The 20796-nt window shown below is 37.5% G+C and overlaps 1 protein-coding gene across 6 annotated transcripts in view; it reads right to left on the bottom strand.

Annotated features, from left to right (window-relative positions):
• Window positions 1-20796, bottom strand: part of Ubr3 (ubiquitin protein ligase E3 component n-recognin 3) — a 141206-nt gene that overhangs the window by 31570 nt on the left and 88840 nt on the right. For 4 of the 6 annotated variants that reach the window (XM_076569615.1, XM_015988732.3, XM_076569619.1 and 1 more), the window contains 5 exons: window positions 20568-20717; window positions 17018-17151; window positions 11084-11194; window positions 8220-8432; window positions 5954-6090 (listed from right to left, as the gene is read on the bottom strand). In XM_076569615.1, the coding sequence (XP_076425730.1) occupies window positions 5954-6090; window positions 8220-8432; window positions 11084-11194; window positions 17018-17151; window positions 20568-20717 (745 nt within the window). The remainder of the gene's footprint in view (window positions 1-5953; window positions 6091-8219; window positions 8433-11083; window positions 11195-17017; window positions 17152-20567; window positions 20718-20796) is intronic. The other 2 variants (XM_076569616.1, XM_076569618.1) reach the window with 1 other exon arrangement.

The following is a 20796-nucleotide window of genomic DNA, read 5'->3' as shown; positions in this document are numbered from 1 at the left end:
AAGCAAACCTATGCAGAACTGAAATATTTACTCAAAAAGAATAATAGTAGAAAGATTTTACCAAAATAAAAAATTAAATTGAGTTATAACTTTAATTGTGCTTATTTCAATTGTGTGTATTTCAATAGTACTTATCACCTTAAATACCTATTTTCAACCAAATTGAATTAACTAGTTTGTATCCAAAGTATGCCATGTCACCCACCTATCTCCCACCTCCACCCTGCCGTAAAGAGAGGCGAGGCTTCCAGCTTACTCTGCTGTGAACTTAAGAAAGACTATATCCTATTTTATTTAAAAACAAAACATATAAACTGGTTTTGGCTATATTTTGAAATGATATTTTCACATATAACTTATAAATACAAATTTTAAAATATTCCTATTCTGGAGTCAGTACATTTGCCACCCATTCATTTCTAAAGAACAGTTAATCTTCTCAGGGTGGGAAGGTGCACTTTAACCCTGATAATGGTCCTGCTCAGAGCTCCGTCTGGTTGCTGCTGATAAGGGCATCTGTGTGACAAGGGAATTTTCCACCCTTCAGGCGATTTGCAATGCTCACTGAACTTCTAAAAACCTACCAGCAAGGAAGCAGGGACAAGGATTTCATATTAGTGGACAGAAAGCGAGCGCGGAGACCAGCATGTGTTCCTTCATCAAGGGAATATAAATGAGATCAATACATTTTGTTTTCACAAATCTTCTGTTGCCTAATCTGTAGAAAAAAATTAATGGCTATATTCTCTTATAAAAACTATGATTTCCTAGATAGTACTTTTTAAAGTACCAACCAAACACACGAACAAATCTTACAAATGAATGTCAACTTTCATCTCACTATTTCCAAAAATGGTCACTAAGTTATAAAACAATTCTGTTTATTGGATCACCAAATATACTTTAAAGGATAACAAATAAGTTATTATGAATTTTATTCTAAAGGAAATAAACCTATTAAGTCTGACATTATTTTAAAATATGACTGGAAGATTTCCTATACAACATTTCTATTTCATTTTTTAAAACTATCTATGCAAAGGGTTAATATATAATATCCAGAATTTTAAAAAAAATCAGTCACAAACCCTAACCATCAACATTTCCTTGCTTCCTTTATACCCAAACTGGTCCTTTAAGACTCACTAGAGTAAGCCATCCAGGTGGCCATGTACCCTCTGTCAACTACAGCTCACTGTTGAAAACCACAGCAATCTGCTTTTCTTTCCTGAATGGCTAATACAAAAATAAAGGTATTTTGGGAATGAATTTTCTATGCTTTTTATCCTTGGAGAAAAGTAGATTCTATCTTCTGCACTTTCTACCACAAATATACCCAAGTGAATTTGGCAGCAGAGAAAACCTCTACATTTCAAAGAGGGACAAGACTGCTGAAAGCTGTCACTGGCCACTTCCAGACACTGTGATTACAAAGTCCTTGAACTGCAAATCAGCTCCTTTTTCCATGACCAAAGTTTGTGCTCCAGTTATGTTCCCCTTCTTACTGTTATTTTTAGAGCAATAATCTGAAAAACAACTGCGCGCGCGCGCACACACACACACACACACACACACACACACACACACACACACACTGAAACCAAACCGAGATAATAGACAGGGCAAAGGTTTTAGAAAACAGCAGATCAAAGGCTTTGAACCTGCCACTTTATTGTCTGAGCCGGTTACTCAGTTTCTCTCCAGGATTGGGAGGCATACTTTCATCCATAGCATGGCCTACATTGAAGCTGCAGATCTACGAAGCCTTTCTGAGACAGGAAATAAATATTTCATATACTTAGTTTCAATTTGTTTATATTACTTGTACTGGCTAGTCTTAATGTCAACTTGTCATACAAACTAGAAAATGCTTCCATCTGTAGGGCACTTTCTTAATTAGTGATTGATGGGGGAGGACCCACGCCATTGTGGGTGGGACAATCCTTGTACTTGTGGTCCTGGGTTCCATAGGAAAGCAGGCTCAGCAAGCCACAGGAAGCAAACCAGGAAGCACCCCTCCATGGCCTCTGCATCAGCTCCTGCCTCCAGGTTCCTGTCCTGTTTGAGATCCTGTCCTGACTTCCTTTGGTGATGAACGGCAATGTGGAAGGGAAAGCTGAATAATCCCTTTCTTCCTCAACTTGCTTTTTGGTTATGGTGTTTTGTTGCATCACTAGAAACCCGAACTAAGACATTCCCTTTTGAAGTTCTATAGCATTCTGCCTATATGACATTTTTTAAGAACCTATTTTATTCTGCTTTTAATACAGTGTTTCTTAATTTTGGCTCTCCAACTAAACTGTAAATCCCTGAAGAACAGGGACCATGTCTTAGTGTCTAAATGCCCAATGATACTTATCAGCATGCTTTAGTAAAACAATAAAAGCCATTGGAAGAGTGGTGAGATGGCTCAGTGGTAAGGGCTTGCCTTGCACACATGAGGACTGGAGTTAAGCTCTCCTATACCTGCATCAAGGCCGACAGATTTAGCAGACCACCTGAAAGCCCAGCACTTAGGAGGGGAAGAGAGAGGATCCCAGGGGCAAGTGCTAGCCAAGTACCTAAATAGAAAGCTCCAGGGCCAGTAAGACTGGCCTCAAAGGGGAAGAGTGACTGAAGAAACTCCACATCAACTGCAGGCCACACACACACACACACACACACACACACACACACACACACACACCACCTATTTTTTGATTTGTAGTTGATCTCCTTTTGCTGACCCTTACAATTCCTCAGTGCAACAACAACTAAAGGAGAGCAGAGTGTTTACAAGGGGGAATTACCCTAAAAAGAGACTTATAACAATAAAAACAAAAAACTCAAAGGGTTCAGTTTGATACAGGGTATTGGTTTATGCCCAAAGTGTCAGCTACTCAAGAAACTCAGATGGATTGCTTAAGCACCATAGTCAGAGTCTACTTAGAAAAACAAAAGGCCTATCACTTGGCATTTTAGAAAGAATTCCTCTTATTTTTAATATAATTACTTTTAAAGATCTAGAATTACAATACAGTATATGAAGATAGATATATTCACTCTACTAACTACCAATCCACTCATGATTGAAAGATATCTGTTCATCTTCAACTCAAATGGTCCTATTTCTTCTTTCTACCATTTCCATTTTTCTTACAATATAGACACCAAGAGCCATAGACCAATAGCTCTAAACTATTTGTGACTTAGATACAAAAGTCCTTTGGGGGAAAATCAATTACTAAAAATCATGTCTTTCTTAGTTTCAATAATGAAATAATGAGTTATTATTGAAGGATACCTTCTTACCCATTATAATCATTCCATAATCTAATTTTATGACTATTATTTGCAATAGAATGAAATTTTCAAAAACAAATTGAAATTTGAATAAAGCAGGTACAGTTAATTTGAGAATTAATTTTCAAAAACATATTACAATAATTTCTCCTGTTCCCTCAGGGAAAAAAAAAATCTTCCAAAGGGTCCTTATACAAATCAAATTAAAAACAAAGATATGTGCCCTCTACTTCAGAAGATTGAGTTCTACAGCTATCCTAAGGGATACTCTCTTCCCAAATAGCAGAACTGTTACACTACCTAAAGAACAGATAAAATTACTTACACAGCTAGAAATTCAACTCAGAAACTAGAATTGTGTTATTAAAATGCCAAATATATCTTCAAGTTCTGAGAATCACAATTAATTGAAAAATTAAGTAACTCAAAGTAAGTTTATTGCAACTTATTTCATAAATATTTAGTTTCAGAAATACTTTTTCCTGAAAGGTAGGCACTGAAATACTTAGCAGGATTTAAATATTTAAATAAAATAATGAAATAATTTGCATGTTAGACTAGGTAAAGACCTAGTATCAAATCTTGACATTACCGAATATCATAAAGCCTTTCCCCTTCAACTCCTGTTTGAATCTCGAGTCACCCGGCCTTCGCTTGTCCCACTGCAGTGACCAAGCGCGCAGGCTCACTGGGAGACGGCAACGCCCTGGTGATGCTGACCATCAGACCATCGCTGTCTCACTCTTTCAGTTTATTATCAGGGTTCAGAGAAGGACGGGGATGGCAGAATGATTTTCCTGTCTCTCTACCTATACCTTTAGCATCTGATACCTGTCCTTGCTTCTCTATAAAATAGAAAACCACGATGAGTCCATTTCATGTTATTCGGCCTTTTTTCATAAGTTATATTTTAAGGCAAGAAACAAGGATCTAAATTTTAATCCAATTTACCATACTATAGGAAAATTCCATCTTTGGAATTGCATTCCATTGCACAATTTAGTGTACAAAGAAAATCAATCATTTGGATAAATTCCATGTCAGAATCCCAGGATTTTCCAATAATGCCAACTCTAGTGAAAGGGAAGGTATAATACACAAGTGATGAGAGAGAGAGAGAGAGAGAGAGAGAGAGAGAGAGAGAGAGAGAGAGAGAGAAATATGTGTGTGTAAGTAGAATAGTTAGCTGATCTGCATTCAATTGAATTTCTATAATATTATTACATTTTATTCAGAAGATAAGCATGATCCTAGATCCTTAGTAAAGTTAAATATATTAAATTTAGTTTTTACAAGTATATTTAGCTGTACGTATTCAATAACCAGTAACTCCAAGAAACAAAATAATTATTATATACCTTAACCACCATCATGACAAAAAAAAAAAAAAAAAAAAAAAAACCAGCCTAGGAACACAGACTAGAAAGTCATTTTCTAATCCAGCAGATCCTTCAATATATCAACCTGGGTCAGCATTTATATTTTCAGACTCAAGAGTAAGGTTCCTTATCTTGAGCTCTAACTTGCTTGCTGCAATCTTCTAAGTCTGGATCCATTTTTCCTGGGTTTTTAAAGGTTACATATACTCTTTCATTTACTGTTTTGTTACAGTGCTATGGGAGTGGGGCAAAGAGATTAGAAAACATAACACAACCTACAAAAGCTGAACACAAGACAGGAAAAGAGATGACTATTGAAAAACAAAACCACTGCATCTCGACTCAAATGATGTGACTTCCAGGTCTTGACTGCAGTAAGCTGGTGCATGGCTTTGAGTCACACCATCTCTAAATCTTACTGACTACAATACTATTTAAACAAAATAAGAAGTATGACTGCAAAGACATCTAAGGCTCTACATTATCGCGTTGAAGACTGTTTGCAAGTGCCTAGCCATATGGACCTGCTTCCTCCCTATTTACTTCTTTTGTGGCTCTCCATTTTTGCACGTTGTCCAAAATTCCTGCTTCAGTGTGTTTTCTGGTGATGGTCCTCTTACTCAACAACTAGACTAATGCTCCCTAACTCAAAGGTGAGAAGCACTTGCTGCTTCCCTGAGCCTTCCAGCAAGCTTGGAGCACCCGCCACCTTCCTGCTTTCTCTTCTTTCTCTGGTTTTCTAGATCAGCTGTTATTTCCTAACTACTATAAGGGCCAACAAAGAACTAAGTCTACTCTCGAAGCTGTAGTTTCTGTAATGAAGGAATATAACATTATGGCTTAAGTGTTGGCATCAGCACTTGCCAGGATTTTATCATACATAATGTGTCATACTTTGAGGGACTTATCTGTCCCAAATAAGTTCTATAATGTTCAACAGCATCCAAACTGTGCATCAAAGTCATTTTAAAAATAACTTGAGGAAATAACCTCCTGGGAAGTTATAAAACTAGTTATACTTTTGTTTTGTTTTGTTGGTTTTTTGAGACAAGGTTTCTCTGTGTAGTTTTGCGCCTTTCCTGGAACTCCCTCTATAGTCCAGGCTGGCCTCGAACTCACAGAGATCTATCTGCCTCTGCCTCCCAAGTAACTAGTTATACTTTTAACCAATATTAAAGATATATATCCTTTTTTAAAACAAATATAAACAGTAACAGATAAAACAAAGATTTACTAAACAATAAAGAACAACTAATATTACAGAAATATTAACATATATTACACATACCTACCTAGCAACAGAGTACATAAAGAGAAAATCATTGTCTGGTGAGCCCGGGGTCTTGCTGTAGTCTCTGTATTTCTTCTGAGTGGTATTTTTTATATCTTTCATTACAGATTCCATTTCTTTACTTAAGTTTGTTTCTGACTATAAAAAAAAGTGAACATACATGTAAAGTTTATATTCATTATCTTTAATAATAGCTTAAAACTAAAATATTTATGATATGAACACACTAGGAAATTAACATAAGTCAAAGGAGATATAATAATGAACAATTTTGCACAACTTAGTGTGCAAAGAAAATGAATCAAAAATTAATCTGTCTTATAATTGTTTATTCATATTCTGAAGTTGATAAATACCCAATTATGATAAACTTAATTATGAATTATTATGAATTAGCCACACAAACTACATTTTCATGGAATGAGTATATAACACTAAATAATATTTCAGAACCATTTCAGGTTTACAAAAAGCCTGACTTTATTTAAGATTGGTTTCCAGGCAAATTTTAAATACATAAAATTAACACACACACACACACACACACACACACACACACACACACACACCCTAAATTCTAAAGATAGTCTTCCTTTGAGAAAGTAAATGCCAAGAGATGAATCTGAGTGGTTTAATGCACAAATTTTTGTTCCAAAAGCTCAATGTCCTTAGTTGAGGGGCTGGAAATATATAGCTCAGTGATAGAGCACTTGCCTAGCACATGAGAGGCCGGCCTTAAGTTCAATTCCCAGCACTACAAAAACATAAGGTGGCAGGCATGGCTTTCATAGTAGGCACAGCTGTCCCTTCTTTAGAGACCATAACAGAATTCTACAATATAGGTAAATCATTTTAAGGACTTAAATCACATAAATTCCATTGGTGAGAATTAAAAAACAGACTCACTTATGCCAAATTCACATTATAGTAGACTAATTTATAGTGAATTGTCACATAGTATTTTCTAACATACACACAGAGTAAATAAAGATGTGTGTAAATACATTCTTAATTTTTATTATATCCATTTATTTGGTGTGTGTACACGTGTACATCTGAGTGGGCTTGTGCATACTATGGCAAATGGGTAGAGGCCAGAGGACAAATTGGGGTAGTCAATTCTTTCTTTCCACCATGTAGGTCCTTAGGGATTAAACTCAGATTATCAAGCTTAATCTTAATGTAACTAAAGAATATATTTTCAAATGATTACATTGTATTCAACACTTATGTGCTATATTATATTTGTACATAGAGACAAAGAGAGAGTTGCATATCACACAATCATACAGAATGGGCCACATATACCATAGTTGTCCCTTAAAATTATAGTACCTAGAGACATCAAAGACATTTGATTTGTATGAATGCACTCTGATGTCCACACAATGGCAAAATTATCTATTGATGCCATTTTCCAAATGTATCTATTGATAAATAAGCAATGTAACATATATACTTTTTGTTTGGCTTTATTTTTAAACATTTCAACATCTTTAAAAAGCCATTTATGCTTGTGCTGGCCAGTTTTATGTCAACTTGATACAAGCTAGAATCATCAGAACAGAAGAAGCCTTAGTTGAGAAAATGTCTCCCTAAGATCAGGCAATAGGAAAGGCTGTAGGGCATTTTTCTTAATTAGTTATAGATGGAGGAGGGCCCAGCACATTGTGTGTGGAGCCATCCCTGAGCTAGTGGTCCTGGGTTCTATAAGAAAGCAGGCTGAGCAAGCCATGTGGAGCAAGTCAGTAAGCAGCTCCCCTCCATGGCCTCTGCATCAGCTCCTGCCTCTAGGTTCCTGTCCTGTTGGAGTTCCTGTCCTGACTTCCTTCAGTGATGAACACTGATGTGGAAGTGTAAGCCAAATAAACCCTTCCCTCCCCAAGTTGCTTTTGGCTATGGTGTTTTGTCACAGTAATGACAAACCTTAAGTTCACAATTTGGAAGACAGTCTTAATACATTAAATTACAATTTTTGACTAAGGAAAAGTATAGTGTCTGATAATTTCTTCTGTTATTTCCACTCTGTTTTTAATAAGCACAAGCAGAAATCAAAAACCTCTAAAAATCAATCTAAATCTACTAAATATATAAAGGCCAGAGTAATTTAGGGAAAAAAAGAAAGGAGTGTAGGTAGCAGGGAAGAGATGGGAAGGGAGGGAGGGAGGGAGGGAGGGAGGGAGGGAGGGAGGGAGGGAGGGAGGGAGGGAGGGAGGGAGGGAAAAGCACACTAAGTGAGTAAGTTAGCCAGGATATTTCTGCCTTACACTGATGCTTACTGGGAAAGCTCCCGGCCGTCCCTGTAGCTCCTCCACTTCCTTTATGAGATCTTGCGTGCTTTTGCTACTAGGACGTTGCCAAAGGTTATTTTCCACATTGCTTCCAGGATAACATGGAAGAACACTGTTAGCAAACTGTCTACAGAGGGGACATGTGAATTCTCCTTTGTCCACTGAGAAGCCCTGAAGAACCTGGTCATTCTGAAAGATGAAATAAACATGTAGATATCTGATGCACACATTTGCAGTAAACAAAAATTACACTACCAGATTTTACAGTAAACTAACATACATATCATACAAAGAAGAGCATCTCTAAAATGTCACAAAGAAATAAAATCTCTGGTTTAGTTGTCAAAGGTTACCAAAGCATTTTGGGGGGATTGAAATAGGGTTTTTCCATGTAACAGTCCTGGCTGTCTCAGAACTCTCTCTGTAGACCAAACTGGCCTCAAACTCTCAGAGATCCACCTGCCTCTGCCTCCTGGGTGCTGGGATTAAAGGTGTGGACCAACACCACCTGGCTTGAAGCACTTCTTATAATACAGCATATGTCATAATCACATATAAGACACTATCCTCTTTCCTAAGTAATGCTACATTTTTTCTCTATATACAAAGCTTTAATATCTTTCTTTGAAGAAGCTATATAAAGTCTCAATGGTTTACATGAACCACAAAGCCATTTATAATCTGATTTCTAATTAGTTCTTCAGAAATATAGATGTAAATATAATGACTCAAAAGTATCTTAGTTCATGAAATGTTCTGGCAAACTGCAGATGTCACTACGATCCTGCACATACCCTAAACCAGTTAGCACTCCTTGTCCACCACATGTACAATGATGGTTAATTTGACTGTCGACCTGACAGAGCTAGAATCACCTAGGAGACAGGCCTCTAGGCATGCTTCTGATGGAGTGCTGACAGTGACTCAACTGAGGTGGAGAGCCCCACTAAGCAGAAGCGGCACCACTCCAGAGACTAGGGTTCTGCGCTGAGGACGAAGGAGAAAACAAGCAGCGCACCAGCGTTCATCTCTCTGCTTTCTGACTGTGGCTCAGTGTGGTCAGTGCCTTCTGCTCCTGCACCATGCCTGCCCTGCCAGGCTAGACTACACTCTCCAGCTGTGAGCCCAAGACTCCTGCCTGCCTGCCTTGCTTCCCTCTATTGCTCTATTGTCAGGTATATCATCACACAATGAGAAAGTAACTAACATACATCATAAATTCCCAAAAGAAAGGATGGCTTGTTTATTTATTGTTGTATCCCCAAGTTCATCACAGAATCTACAATACTCTATAATCTTAATAGTTGTTGAAATGCGTAATATGCTTAAGAAGTATTAGCTTATTAATTCTGACAACAGACTGGCTCAGATCATGGAGGATGAATGGCATTCAGAGAAAAAAGAAGCTTCCTTCTATCAAGAGGAAAACAAGAAAGTATTGGTAAACCACTGACACAGCACGTGTCACCAGATTTACATTTCAGGAAGAGAGTGGACAACTTAGAGTAAGGAGATCAATACTGAAAGCAATCACAAAAGTCAAGTCAAAAGAGGACATACACATGCCGGGCAGTGGTGGCAGGTACACCTTTAATCCCAGCACTTGGAGGCAGAAGCAGATAGATCTCTGTGAATTCAAGGCCAACCTCATCTACATAGAGTTCCAGGACAGCCAGGGCAACACAGAGAAATTCTGTCTCAAAAAAACAAAACAAAACAAACAAACAAAAAAGGGAGGCATACACAAAATATCAGTGGGAACAGTGAAGGCAGAATTAATGCCAAGTGATACTCAAGAACATCCAATTGAATCCTGGCTAGTGACTGAACATGAGCCATGAAGAATAGAAAGGAGAGAAATGCTTCTGAATGAAAGATCTATAAAAACAGAAAATTTACTTCTACAGTAGAAATATTTTGAAGAAGCTGAATTGAAAGGCTAAAATAGACTTCAGCTGAATGCAAGGTCAAGGGAAGGATTCTGAATGAAGCAGACCTGGATATCTTTATACACTGAGAAGGTACAGGAGAGACAGCAAGGCTATGTAAAGAAAAAGATGTCACCTGCAAACAGTCATGGCTTCTGCAGTGCTGGAGACAAAGGACTCCTAGAGTACAGACAGGGAGGCTAGTCCTCAACAGAAGCAGAAAAGAAAGGACAGGCTAGAATACAGACACTTACTAGGGAACTGTACTTTAACTGGAAGGGGTATGTGTGACGGAGACACACTGATTTCTTGGTGGCATAAGAAGAAACAGAATCTGATGAGTGAAGTTCTTAGGACTTAGGTGAAGTATCTGGATGGAGGAAGGCAGACTTGAAAGAGCTGCCAAGGCAAACAGGAAAGAAACCTGATGAAAGCAGGGATACAAATGATATGGCATTTAAGGACATAAACATAATCTCAGTCACCGACAGAGGAAATCCTAAATTTGGATAATAGTTCACCTTGTTTTATGATTTTCTACAGTCTTCTGGTTCACTTCTATGTCAAATCAAAGGAAGCCGACTAACGCTTGGGAATAAAGCCAGACTAGGCTCAGGACAAGACAGTGAGGTTAGGAAAGAGCTAATGAACTAGGATGCAGAAGTTAAAAGTGCTGCTCACAGGGGAAAGAAGACAGGGTGATCATGTAAAAAGATGATCCATAAGGCAGCGGAGCTTAGCACTTCAGAGCAATGATAGCCAAGACTAACGGGAGTCGTGGGAGTTAGCTGCTAAAGGATAAAAAATCACAATCCCTCAGACTCAAGAGGGGAACTGGGAATGTGTATGGTGTAAAACAAAATTAATGTCTGGAAAGATAACAGATTCCTTTGTTTTTTCTAATCAACTTACCCGTAATGATTCCATATAGGATTTATGACAATCTATGTGTAACGTGTGGCCACAAGTTTGTACATAAACACCTCCTTCCCAGCCAATTGATACTGCCAAAAGGCAAGAACTCTTCAAAGAGAAAAAAAGAACAAAAGAAAGTTAACTTTAAAGAATTATTAACATAAAAATGAGTTATTAACATACTGAAATACATCCAACCAAAACTGGATGTTTTCATGCATAGCCTAATATGCTTTTTGATATAACTTAATATATGACTACACAGTCCTAAAGCAAGATCTTTAAAATTAGAATACTGTAAGTTTTAGTTTCCAAATATCTATGCTTACAATAAAAGAGAATAAACATCACAGACAGTATTTTTTCTATCTCATAACATACAGGCTCTCAATATTATAGTTCAGGGGCTGGGAAAATGGCTCAATTCATAAAGTGCCTTCCATAAAAACACAAGGACTTGAGTTTAGACTCAGTATCCATGTCAAAGGTAGGTTCATCAGTACATGCCTTACTAACACTGGGAAGATAGTTACAGGCAGATAGATCCCTGGAGCTCAACAGAATAGAAGAGCTCAGGTTCAATGAGAAACTCTATCTCAAAACATAAGGTAGAGAGTGACTGAGGAAGGCACTCAACATCAACCTGCACATACACACATTCACATACAAAAACAGTATGGTGAGGACGAACTACACTGATGTTGATCATTTCTTATGTTCTGCATAGCACTAACCTCTCCATTTCTACCATTAACAGTTTCTTTTTTGGAATAGATCTCCCTCTGATTGCCTTAATGTCAATCTCTCTTAAGTTTCCATCCCCTGTTTTTCTTACACTTCCTTTGTTTACCCGCCTCTTCAATATCTGCACTCCTCTCTTATTTTTATCATCTGGTCTGCCAAACAGCATTTGGAACTAAGTCTGAATTCATCCCAAACAGCATTTGGGACTCAGTCTGAATCCATCCAAAACAGCATTTGGGACTCAGTCTGAATTCATCCCAAACAGCATTTGGGACTCAGTCTGAATCCATCCTGTAAGATTTATAATAAGACAGGCAGAGTCATAGGAGGCACAAGGGACAACATGGTGACAGTCACATGATCAAATATTTGACAGCTTTCATAAAAATGTTCCCATATGCTTAAAAGATAGTGTAAATCTTTCCATTTTTTAATGTTGGGAAGAAATTTATACATCATAACACAAGGTAACCTAAATGTTCTTTAAATCCAATGTTCCAATAGTAAATCAAAATTCTTCCTGAGAACACAGAAGTTGAAAATACTACACAGGAGCTGGTAAGATGCTCAGCAGGTAAAGTATTTGCCATGCAAGTGTGAGGACCAGAGTTCAATCTCCAGAACCCACAGTGGAAAGAAGACAACTGACTCCCCCAAAGTCTGACCTCCTCACAAGTGATGGAATGTACACACACATATACATACAGACGTTTTAAAAACCACAAAGACAAGACTGCACAGTATAAACTGCCTCCCTAGATACAGGGTGCAGAAGCATAACCCAAACACTCACAGCAGGTAAGCAAGGCTCTACTGTTACAAATCAGAAAAACAAAACAGGAGGCCTACTCATCTCTGTTTTATGTTTTTGGAGATCCTTAAAATAGAAACAGATTTGAGGCCAGATCATTCAGTCAGCGAGCAGTCAGTTAACAAGCACAATGTTCTCTTCAGCACAGTATTAGAAAGATGGGAGTAATCTTAACTCTTAGTAACAGGAGCTAGTTGTTTTGTTTATCAAGTACTTTTGAGACAGGGTCTCATGTAGCCCAGTCTGTTCTTGACTCACTATGTGGCCCAGGATGACCTTAACCTCTTTATCCTCATACCTCCACCTTCAAAGTGCTAGAGTTACAGGTATGCCCCCAGCCCCTGGCCTGTGGTTAGCTTAAAAACAAAAGATAATAGTAACTCTTATGTAACAGAGGTCTCCTTTGAGTTTGCTAGAGTCAAAAGCACAGGAAAACTGTCATGAGTTTTAGAGAGATTTTAACTCTGTTTAGAGATCTTTAACTCAATGTCCACTCATTGCTGTGCTAAGTGCTTACCACTTGTCTTCCTAAGTCAGTATTGGTGAAAACTCATACAGTAAACAGTGCTGTCTCTTTTTATAAGACAAGAATAAACCACTATTAAGGTCATTAAGTTATAAGCAATAGAGGCCAAAGTCCAAAGGAAACTAGCCCCAAGGCTCAGGTTCCTGCCTCCATTGTGTCACACTGGCGATGGGTTTCCACAGTGAACATATGCACTATTTTATAAGAATCAATTTCAGTGCCTAAATTCTGTAACATGCGCAGCTTAATTCTATGATCCGTATCAAAGACAAGTAAGTTATTCTTCTACCCACGAAGTCTGCTCTAGCCAAAATTCCTGTCCTCTACTTTAAAGTCTTTCAGTAAGAAATCCAGGAAGCATCTATACCCTAGAGATCAAGGGCTACCTAACCCTGAGGGAGGATATAAAACCAACATACGGCCCTGATTTTCAAAGGCACATAGTGCAGGGAACACACCATAAGCCTACTATGTAAGTACACACACACACACACACAAAAAAAAAAAAAAAAAAATCATGCTATCTATCAGAAGAAAAATCTAATAGTCATTAACATAGGAACACAACAGTCCAGTCAGTTCAGAGCCTTTTATTTAACAACAAACAAACAAAACACTTTATCTTGAAATTCCTTATTTTGGCTTAGAAAGAGATACCCAATCAATCTTCTTTTATTAGATCTCTTCTCCATAATTATCAAACTGTGTTCTATTTTGTTGTTGTTGTTGTTGTTGTTTTTGAGACAGGGTTTCTCTGAGTAGTTTTAGTGCCTGTCCTGGATCTCACTCTGTAGACCAGGTTGGCCTTGAACTCACAGAGATCCCTGGCTCTGCCTCCCGAGTGCTGGGATTAAAGGCGTGCGTCACCATCGCCTGGCCTGTATTCTATTTTGATTGAATTACAAAAAACTTTTCAGGACTGGATATGGCTCAGCAAGCATTGAAGGCCACAGTTCAGATCCCCACACAAAAGCCAGACAGGTACTAGCACCAACTGAGCACCACGTGTATGCCTGGTGTCTGCAGACATCAGAAGAGCATGTCAGATCTTCTGGCATTGGAATTATATGCAGTTGTAAGCTACTATGTGGATCTAGGAATAAACCTGGGTCCTCTGAAAAAGCAGCCAGTGCTCTTAACTGCTGAACCATTTCTCTAGCCCTGAAGTAAGTGTTTTCAAGAAAAAATTGTTGGTAAGATTATGCTAAGATCTTTTTTGTGTGCATTGTTTTGAATATTTATTTTTATTTATGTGCATGTGTCTATGAATGTGTGTGTGCCTCATGTGTACAGATAGCCATGGAGACCAGAAAAAGGGTACTGGATTTTTGGAGCTGGAATCAGAGGCCACCTGATTTGTGTGCTGGGAGCTAAATTCAAGTCCAGCAAGCACTCATAACCCCTGAGTCATCCATCTTTCCAACATTCTGTTTTGTAAAATTTTGTTGCCACCTTATTGGATGCATTTTTGTTATAATACTTTGCATTTTATTTGAACCACTTTAAAGTAAATACACAAAGGTGAATGTCAAAACCAAACAGAACCTTTTTTTTGCATGTATGATGTGTGGTGTTTATGTGTCTAGCTAATCAGCTTCCCTGAAGGCTCTTGCCTCTTCAGAGCAATAGAAAAATAACTAATACACTCATAACATGAAACAAAATAAATCTTTTAAAAAACTTCTTAAGGGGAGAATAGACTCCAATGTTGTCCTCTGACCTCTACAAACACATCACGGTCTGCATGCCCTACCACACACACATCATGTGTGCTCTTAAACACACTAATAATACAGATATCGCCGGGCGGTGGTGGCGCACGCCTTTAATCCCAGCACTCGGGAGGCAGAGCCAGGCGGATCTCTGTGAGTTCGAGGCCAGCCTGGGCTACCAAGTGAGTCCCAGGAAAGGCGCAAAGCTACACAGAGAAACCCTGTCTCGAAAAACCAAAAAAAAAAAAAAAAAAAAAAAAAAAAATAATACAGATATCAATAAAACATATAAACATAATACTTTCAAAATAATCATAAATTCACTTTTGAAACTCTGAAAATAAATAGAGCCATGATCCTCCATAACCTTATCCAAATTGCATTCTAAGGCCAGCTATGAGATGTCCTAATTAGGCACCCTAAATATTATAAGGTTCATTTCACATTTATGTTGACTACCCCACAGGGCTACAGTAGAAAGGACCATTTGAACCCTTCACAGGTAAGGAAATTGAGGGTTAGTATGTTTGGCCACACACACATAGCTCAGAAATGGCATGACCAGAGCAAAGCCCATTTGTTTCTGGACTATGACTCATTCTCTGTAGACCAGGCTGACCTGGAGATCCACCTGGCTCTGCCTCCCAGAGCTGGAATTAAAGGTGTGTGCCACCACTGCCCATGGACTCATTTTAATGTACACAATGCCTCCCTGACTAGAGCACTGAGTTCCTCCTGAAGCCCTGAGAAAGCCCACTTCCATGGACTGTGGGTTATAGTCAGTTACTGTTGACTGTAAGGAAGCAGTGTGTCTTGCATCTGTGCTACTGACATCGCACATTTCAATCAACAGATTTGCAGCCAAGAGAGATCTATTTGGAAAGCAATCAAAACAATAATCTATAGTTAACTAAAAACAAAGCTTTACCTTATAAGTATTTTAAACTGTTGTATGTTTATCAAATTCAGAATTTATTAGGTTCAATCTACAAAAGGACGGGGATCTTATTTGATAATCTCCTCAAAAAAATATCAAACTTGATACAGCAATTTTACTTTTTTTCTTTCAGTGCTGGAGATAGAAGCCATGGTCTCACACATGGTAAGAAAGTGCTTTAGTGATCTTCAAAAGAAGTTAACAATGCTGCTGCTGTAAGTTGACCGAGTGCGAGAGCTTACAGTTGCAAAGAGGCTGGAAAACAATCAACCAAGCTCACAGGAAGCGAGAGAAGACAGTCTCTCTGGTACATTTTAAAAGTACCACATGGAAATTCTACTGTGCATCTTTACACAAAAGTAAAAGTGGTAAAAAAATTTGCATAAAATATTCATACACTATGTAAATTATTTTAAGAGTTAATACTTATTATTTTATTAAAGTAAATTATGTAGACTTCACAATAAGCAACATTTAAAATGCACATCACAGTTTTTCGAGACAGGGTTTTTCTGAGTAGTCCTGGCTGTCCTGGAACTCGGAACTGTAGACCAGGCTGGCCTCGAACTCAGAGAGCCACCTGCCTGTACCTCCCAAGTACTGGCATTAAAGGTGTATGCCACTACTACCAGACTGCATGATATTTTTATCAACAGATTTCTATTATGTCACTACCCACGTATCAATTATTGTTATTATTTTTCTACCAAACTTCATGGTTTGAAGTCAGAATGCCATTTTAATAGAAGAAAATAATATAAAATTCTGGAGGCAAATCATCATCAATATTGCCATCAAAATTACTATATAAGGGGCTAGAGAGATGGCACAGGTGCTCAGAGAAGTTGTTGCTCTTATAGAGGGCCCAGGTTCAGTTCCCAGCACCCAAATGGTGTCTCACAACCATCCACAACTCCAGATCTGATGCCCTCTTATGACCTCCAAAGGCACCAGGCACACACAGTGCACTTACATTACATGCAGGCGAAACAGATATACACATAAAACATAAATAAATAAAACATAAAAAATAAATAAATAAATAAACGAATGAATAAATAAATAAATAAATAAATAAATAAATAAATAAATAAATGCTATCCAAGTGCTGGGGATATAAATCAGTGGTAGAACTCTTGCTAGGTTCAATCCCTAGCATGATTTAAAAAAATTGAAATTGTTTTATAATTAAAATACTTACATCTTTAAAATAACGCTGCAATAAAGAAAGCCTCACATCATGAACTGCTGCACATGTGTCCCAGGGGTAAATCTGTTCCTCCTCAGTGATTGGTAACTTTTTTGGCTCAGCATTGTCTCGGCACTGCCCTAAAACTAAGTAACAATAGAGACAAAAGTTCATTAAATAACACAAAGATCTAAATAGCAACCCAGGTTATTCACAACAACCAATAGTAAATTCAAACTTTTTCAAACATTTTTAAATATCAAAAATTAAAATTCTATTTAAGTATCAAGCATTAATGTTTAAATCTCTTATTAAAATATTCTGAAGACTTTAATTTAAAAAAAAAAAGAATCATTGCCAAGCCTGGTGATGCAAACCTTTAATCCCAGCACTCAGGAGGCAGAGGCAGGTGGATCTCTGTTAGTTTGAGGCCAGCCTGGTCTACATAGTAAGTGAGTTCCAGGATAGCCAGGACTATGTAAAGAGACCCTGTCTCAACAAAACAAAACAAAACAAAACAAAACAAAACAAAACAAAACAAAACAAAACAAAACAAAACAAAACAAAAAGATAGTGTTTTAGTTGTCAAGTTTATAAATAAGGGCCCAAATATAATAGCATTTATTTAAAATAATATTTAGGTGTGGTGGCACATTCCTTTAATCTCAGCACTTGAGAGGTAGAGGCAGCAGGATCTCTGTGAGTTCAAGGTTGGGCTACAAAATGAGACCTTGTCACAATAATAAAAATGAAATATGAGTGTGAATGCATGGTGGATGATTTCCTAAGTCTGTCACTTTCAAAAACAAAACTAGAAACAGTGACTTTCCCATATCAACCTACCTCATTTTTAAACATGTTACTAAAAGGAAGCAGAGCTGCGTGGAGAAAGCAATGACCCAAGGTTGGGAAAAAGCATGAGGTAAGACTGAATTACATGTGACAAAGAGACATGTGCCATCACTGAGGAGATAACCTATAAGGACCTAGGGAAGTTTGGACAGGCCAAATTAAAGAATTTAGCATCAGAGAGAATGATGCCAGTATCAGATGTTACACTCACAACTCAGTCAAGAAACACCCAGTAAAAGATAAAAGGCCAATGGGGTAAAGTCTCAATGTGTCACCTTCTGGTTACCTGCCACCTAGTGATAGGCATCACCTAGGATGGAGCGCCTCTAAAGCAATGCCATCAGAAAGAACATGCTGTGTAATACCCTTCTCCAAAATGTTTACTCTGAACCTCACAGTAAGAAAACAATCACACAAATCCACATGTTCCGCCTATGAAACAGCTAACCTGGAGAAGGGCTCTGAGAGACTGTTTTAAATTAATGAAGACACAAATGACCACTAGAGAGAAGAAATACATGCTATACAAGATACTACTGGTTCCTACCACAAAGAAATGATGGTTAAGTGAGGTGAAAGGTATATCAGTTAGCTGTACATACTCACTCTATAATATATGCATGTATCAAAACATCACAACTATTAATCACATAAACAAAAAGCAAAAAAATTCAGATAATTGGGAGAATTTGAATATAGACATAATATATAATATTAATTTTAAATTTACTGAGTATGATAGCAGTGCTGTTATTATATAAGAGAATGTCCCTGATTTTCTTCTGGAAAAGGATGTTTACGCTCACATGTCTATGCATGCATGTGCTTTCTGGGGGTACAAAGTATCAACTGTGGCAATATGGAAACTACTTGTAGCAGGTAAAAGCTATTCAATTTTCTTTAGACAGAAAACACTGAGAAAAAATTTGAGAAGACAGACATAAATATGACAGGAGGGAAAAACTAATGCCACAATTTAAGTATAAAACATCAAAAACCAAAAGGACTACAAACACAGACGAGAACATCACACAGTGCACACACTTTCCAAAATACTACAGCACCACAGTGTGTGTGTTTGTTTTTAATGTGTCATTGAAATAAGAATGGCATTTTTTTTAATGCATTTGCATGAGAAAGCTGCTTCTGAGGATGGGAATCTAGGGTCTATCAGGGTGCAGCTGAGTTTTGGAAAGACTTAAAGTCACTGTGGAAATAAAGCAAAGAATCAAGGGGATTCTCACAGCTGAAACAGCACAATGTACAATCCTCTTAGCACACTCCCAAATTCACTCGCTAGAATTTTGATGAAGGCTTGGGAATACTAACCTCACATGGTATTTTTGAAAATGTTTCTTCTTCTGTATTTTTTGGACAAGTTTTCAGACGGCTTGGTATTAATTCTTTTAATATTCAACAGAATTCACTACCCTGTACTTTGTTGACAGGGTTTTGATCTTGCTGCCTCCACATCTCCTGAGTACTGAGATTACAGGGATGCACCATCACCTCCTGTTTATAAATTCAACTCAGAGTTCTGTGCATGTAAGCATGTATTCTACCAATCAAGCTGCACCCTGAGTTCAAATCTTTCCTCTTCAATCTACTTGTATCTTTAAGTCTAAAGTGAATTTCTTTTTAAAAAAATATATTTTTACATTATGTGCATTGGTGTTTTGCCTGCATATACGTCTGGATAAGAGTGTAGGATCCCCTGGAATTGAAGTTACAGACAGTTGTGAGCTGCCATGTGGTTGCTGGAAATTGAACTTAGGACCTCTGAAAGAGCAGCCAGTGCTCTTAACCACTGAGCCATCTCCCCAGCCCTAAAGTGAATTTCTTATCCATAGCATACAGTATGGTCACATTTTAAATCTGTCAATCTCCACCTTCTAACTAGAAAATTAAATTCATTGTATTTCAAGTGATTACTAACAAAGAACTTGATTCTGCAATTATGCTGTTTGTTTTCTGTTTGTTTCTTAATTCATTCATTCCACAACTAAGTTTTCTAATGTGGGATTTTGAGTACTTTCCCATTTCTTTTAATGTGGATTTGTTATTATTATTTTGCTGAGGAGGTTGTTTTGTGGTTACCTGGACGATAGAGTTAACATCTTCACTTTGCAATAGTGATTTTTGAATTAATATCCACTTAGTTTCGATAACATATCAACCTCTTTCCCATTCCAGCCTCCACCTTTGCCTCTGCGTTTGTGTAAATGCCTACACTTTTTGTGTGAGAAAACACTAACACTTGGTTTAAAATCTAGATATACAGTTCTTTTCAGACTCATTTCTTCATCTGTCCTGTTGCAGAAGGACTAAACCAATCAAGAACTGTCTAGGAACTATTACTACTTCAAAATACCTCAGCATGGGAAAGGAAGGACAATGTTCAGACAAATTCTTCAAATTTTTAGAATATTTTAAAAGACAGATTGGCAAACAGCAATCTGCATGCTGTGTCAAGAACTACTTCTGCATACTATTTTAAGAACTCAAAAAACCAAAGCACAACTGGCAGGACATGCCGTATGTAATTAGAATATTTAAACAAGCAATGATAGACTTCAGAGGTTTACAGATTTTAGAAAAGTTAAATTAACAAAAAAACTGAACTGTAATATTAGCTTTCATTTAATACACACAGTTGTCTGTTATAGATGCCATTATCTAAAATGTTTCTGTCAAGTTTCTTTGAATTCACCTGATGATGCTTGTAACAGTACAACCAGTCCTGTAGGTCTGTCTTCAGAGGAAGGACCACTCTGTCCACAAATAACACAGTCATACACAGCCTCAGAAACTTGCGGTTCTGCTGTGGTAATTTCCATAGGAATATCATTCTCAGGAGAATCTGGAAGAGAAAGCTATAGTTCTTAGAAGAAAAGTCCCTTTTCAATAAACCCTTCCCCCAAAGATCTACTTCAAATACT

This window comes from Peromyscus maniculatus, chromosome 4 (genome assembly GCF_049852395.1).
Source record: "Peromyscus maniculatus bairdii isolate BWxNUB_F1_BW_parent chromosome 4, HU_Pman_BW_mat_3.1, whole genome shotgun sequence".
Classification (NCBI taxonomy): Eukaryota; Metazoa; Chordata; class Mammalia; order Rodentia; family Cricetidae; genus Peromyscus; species Peromyscus maniculatus.
Note: the sequence above shows the minus strand (reverse complement) of the source record. Positions and strands in the feature narration are given on the sequence as shown.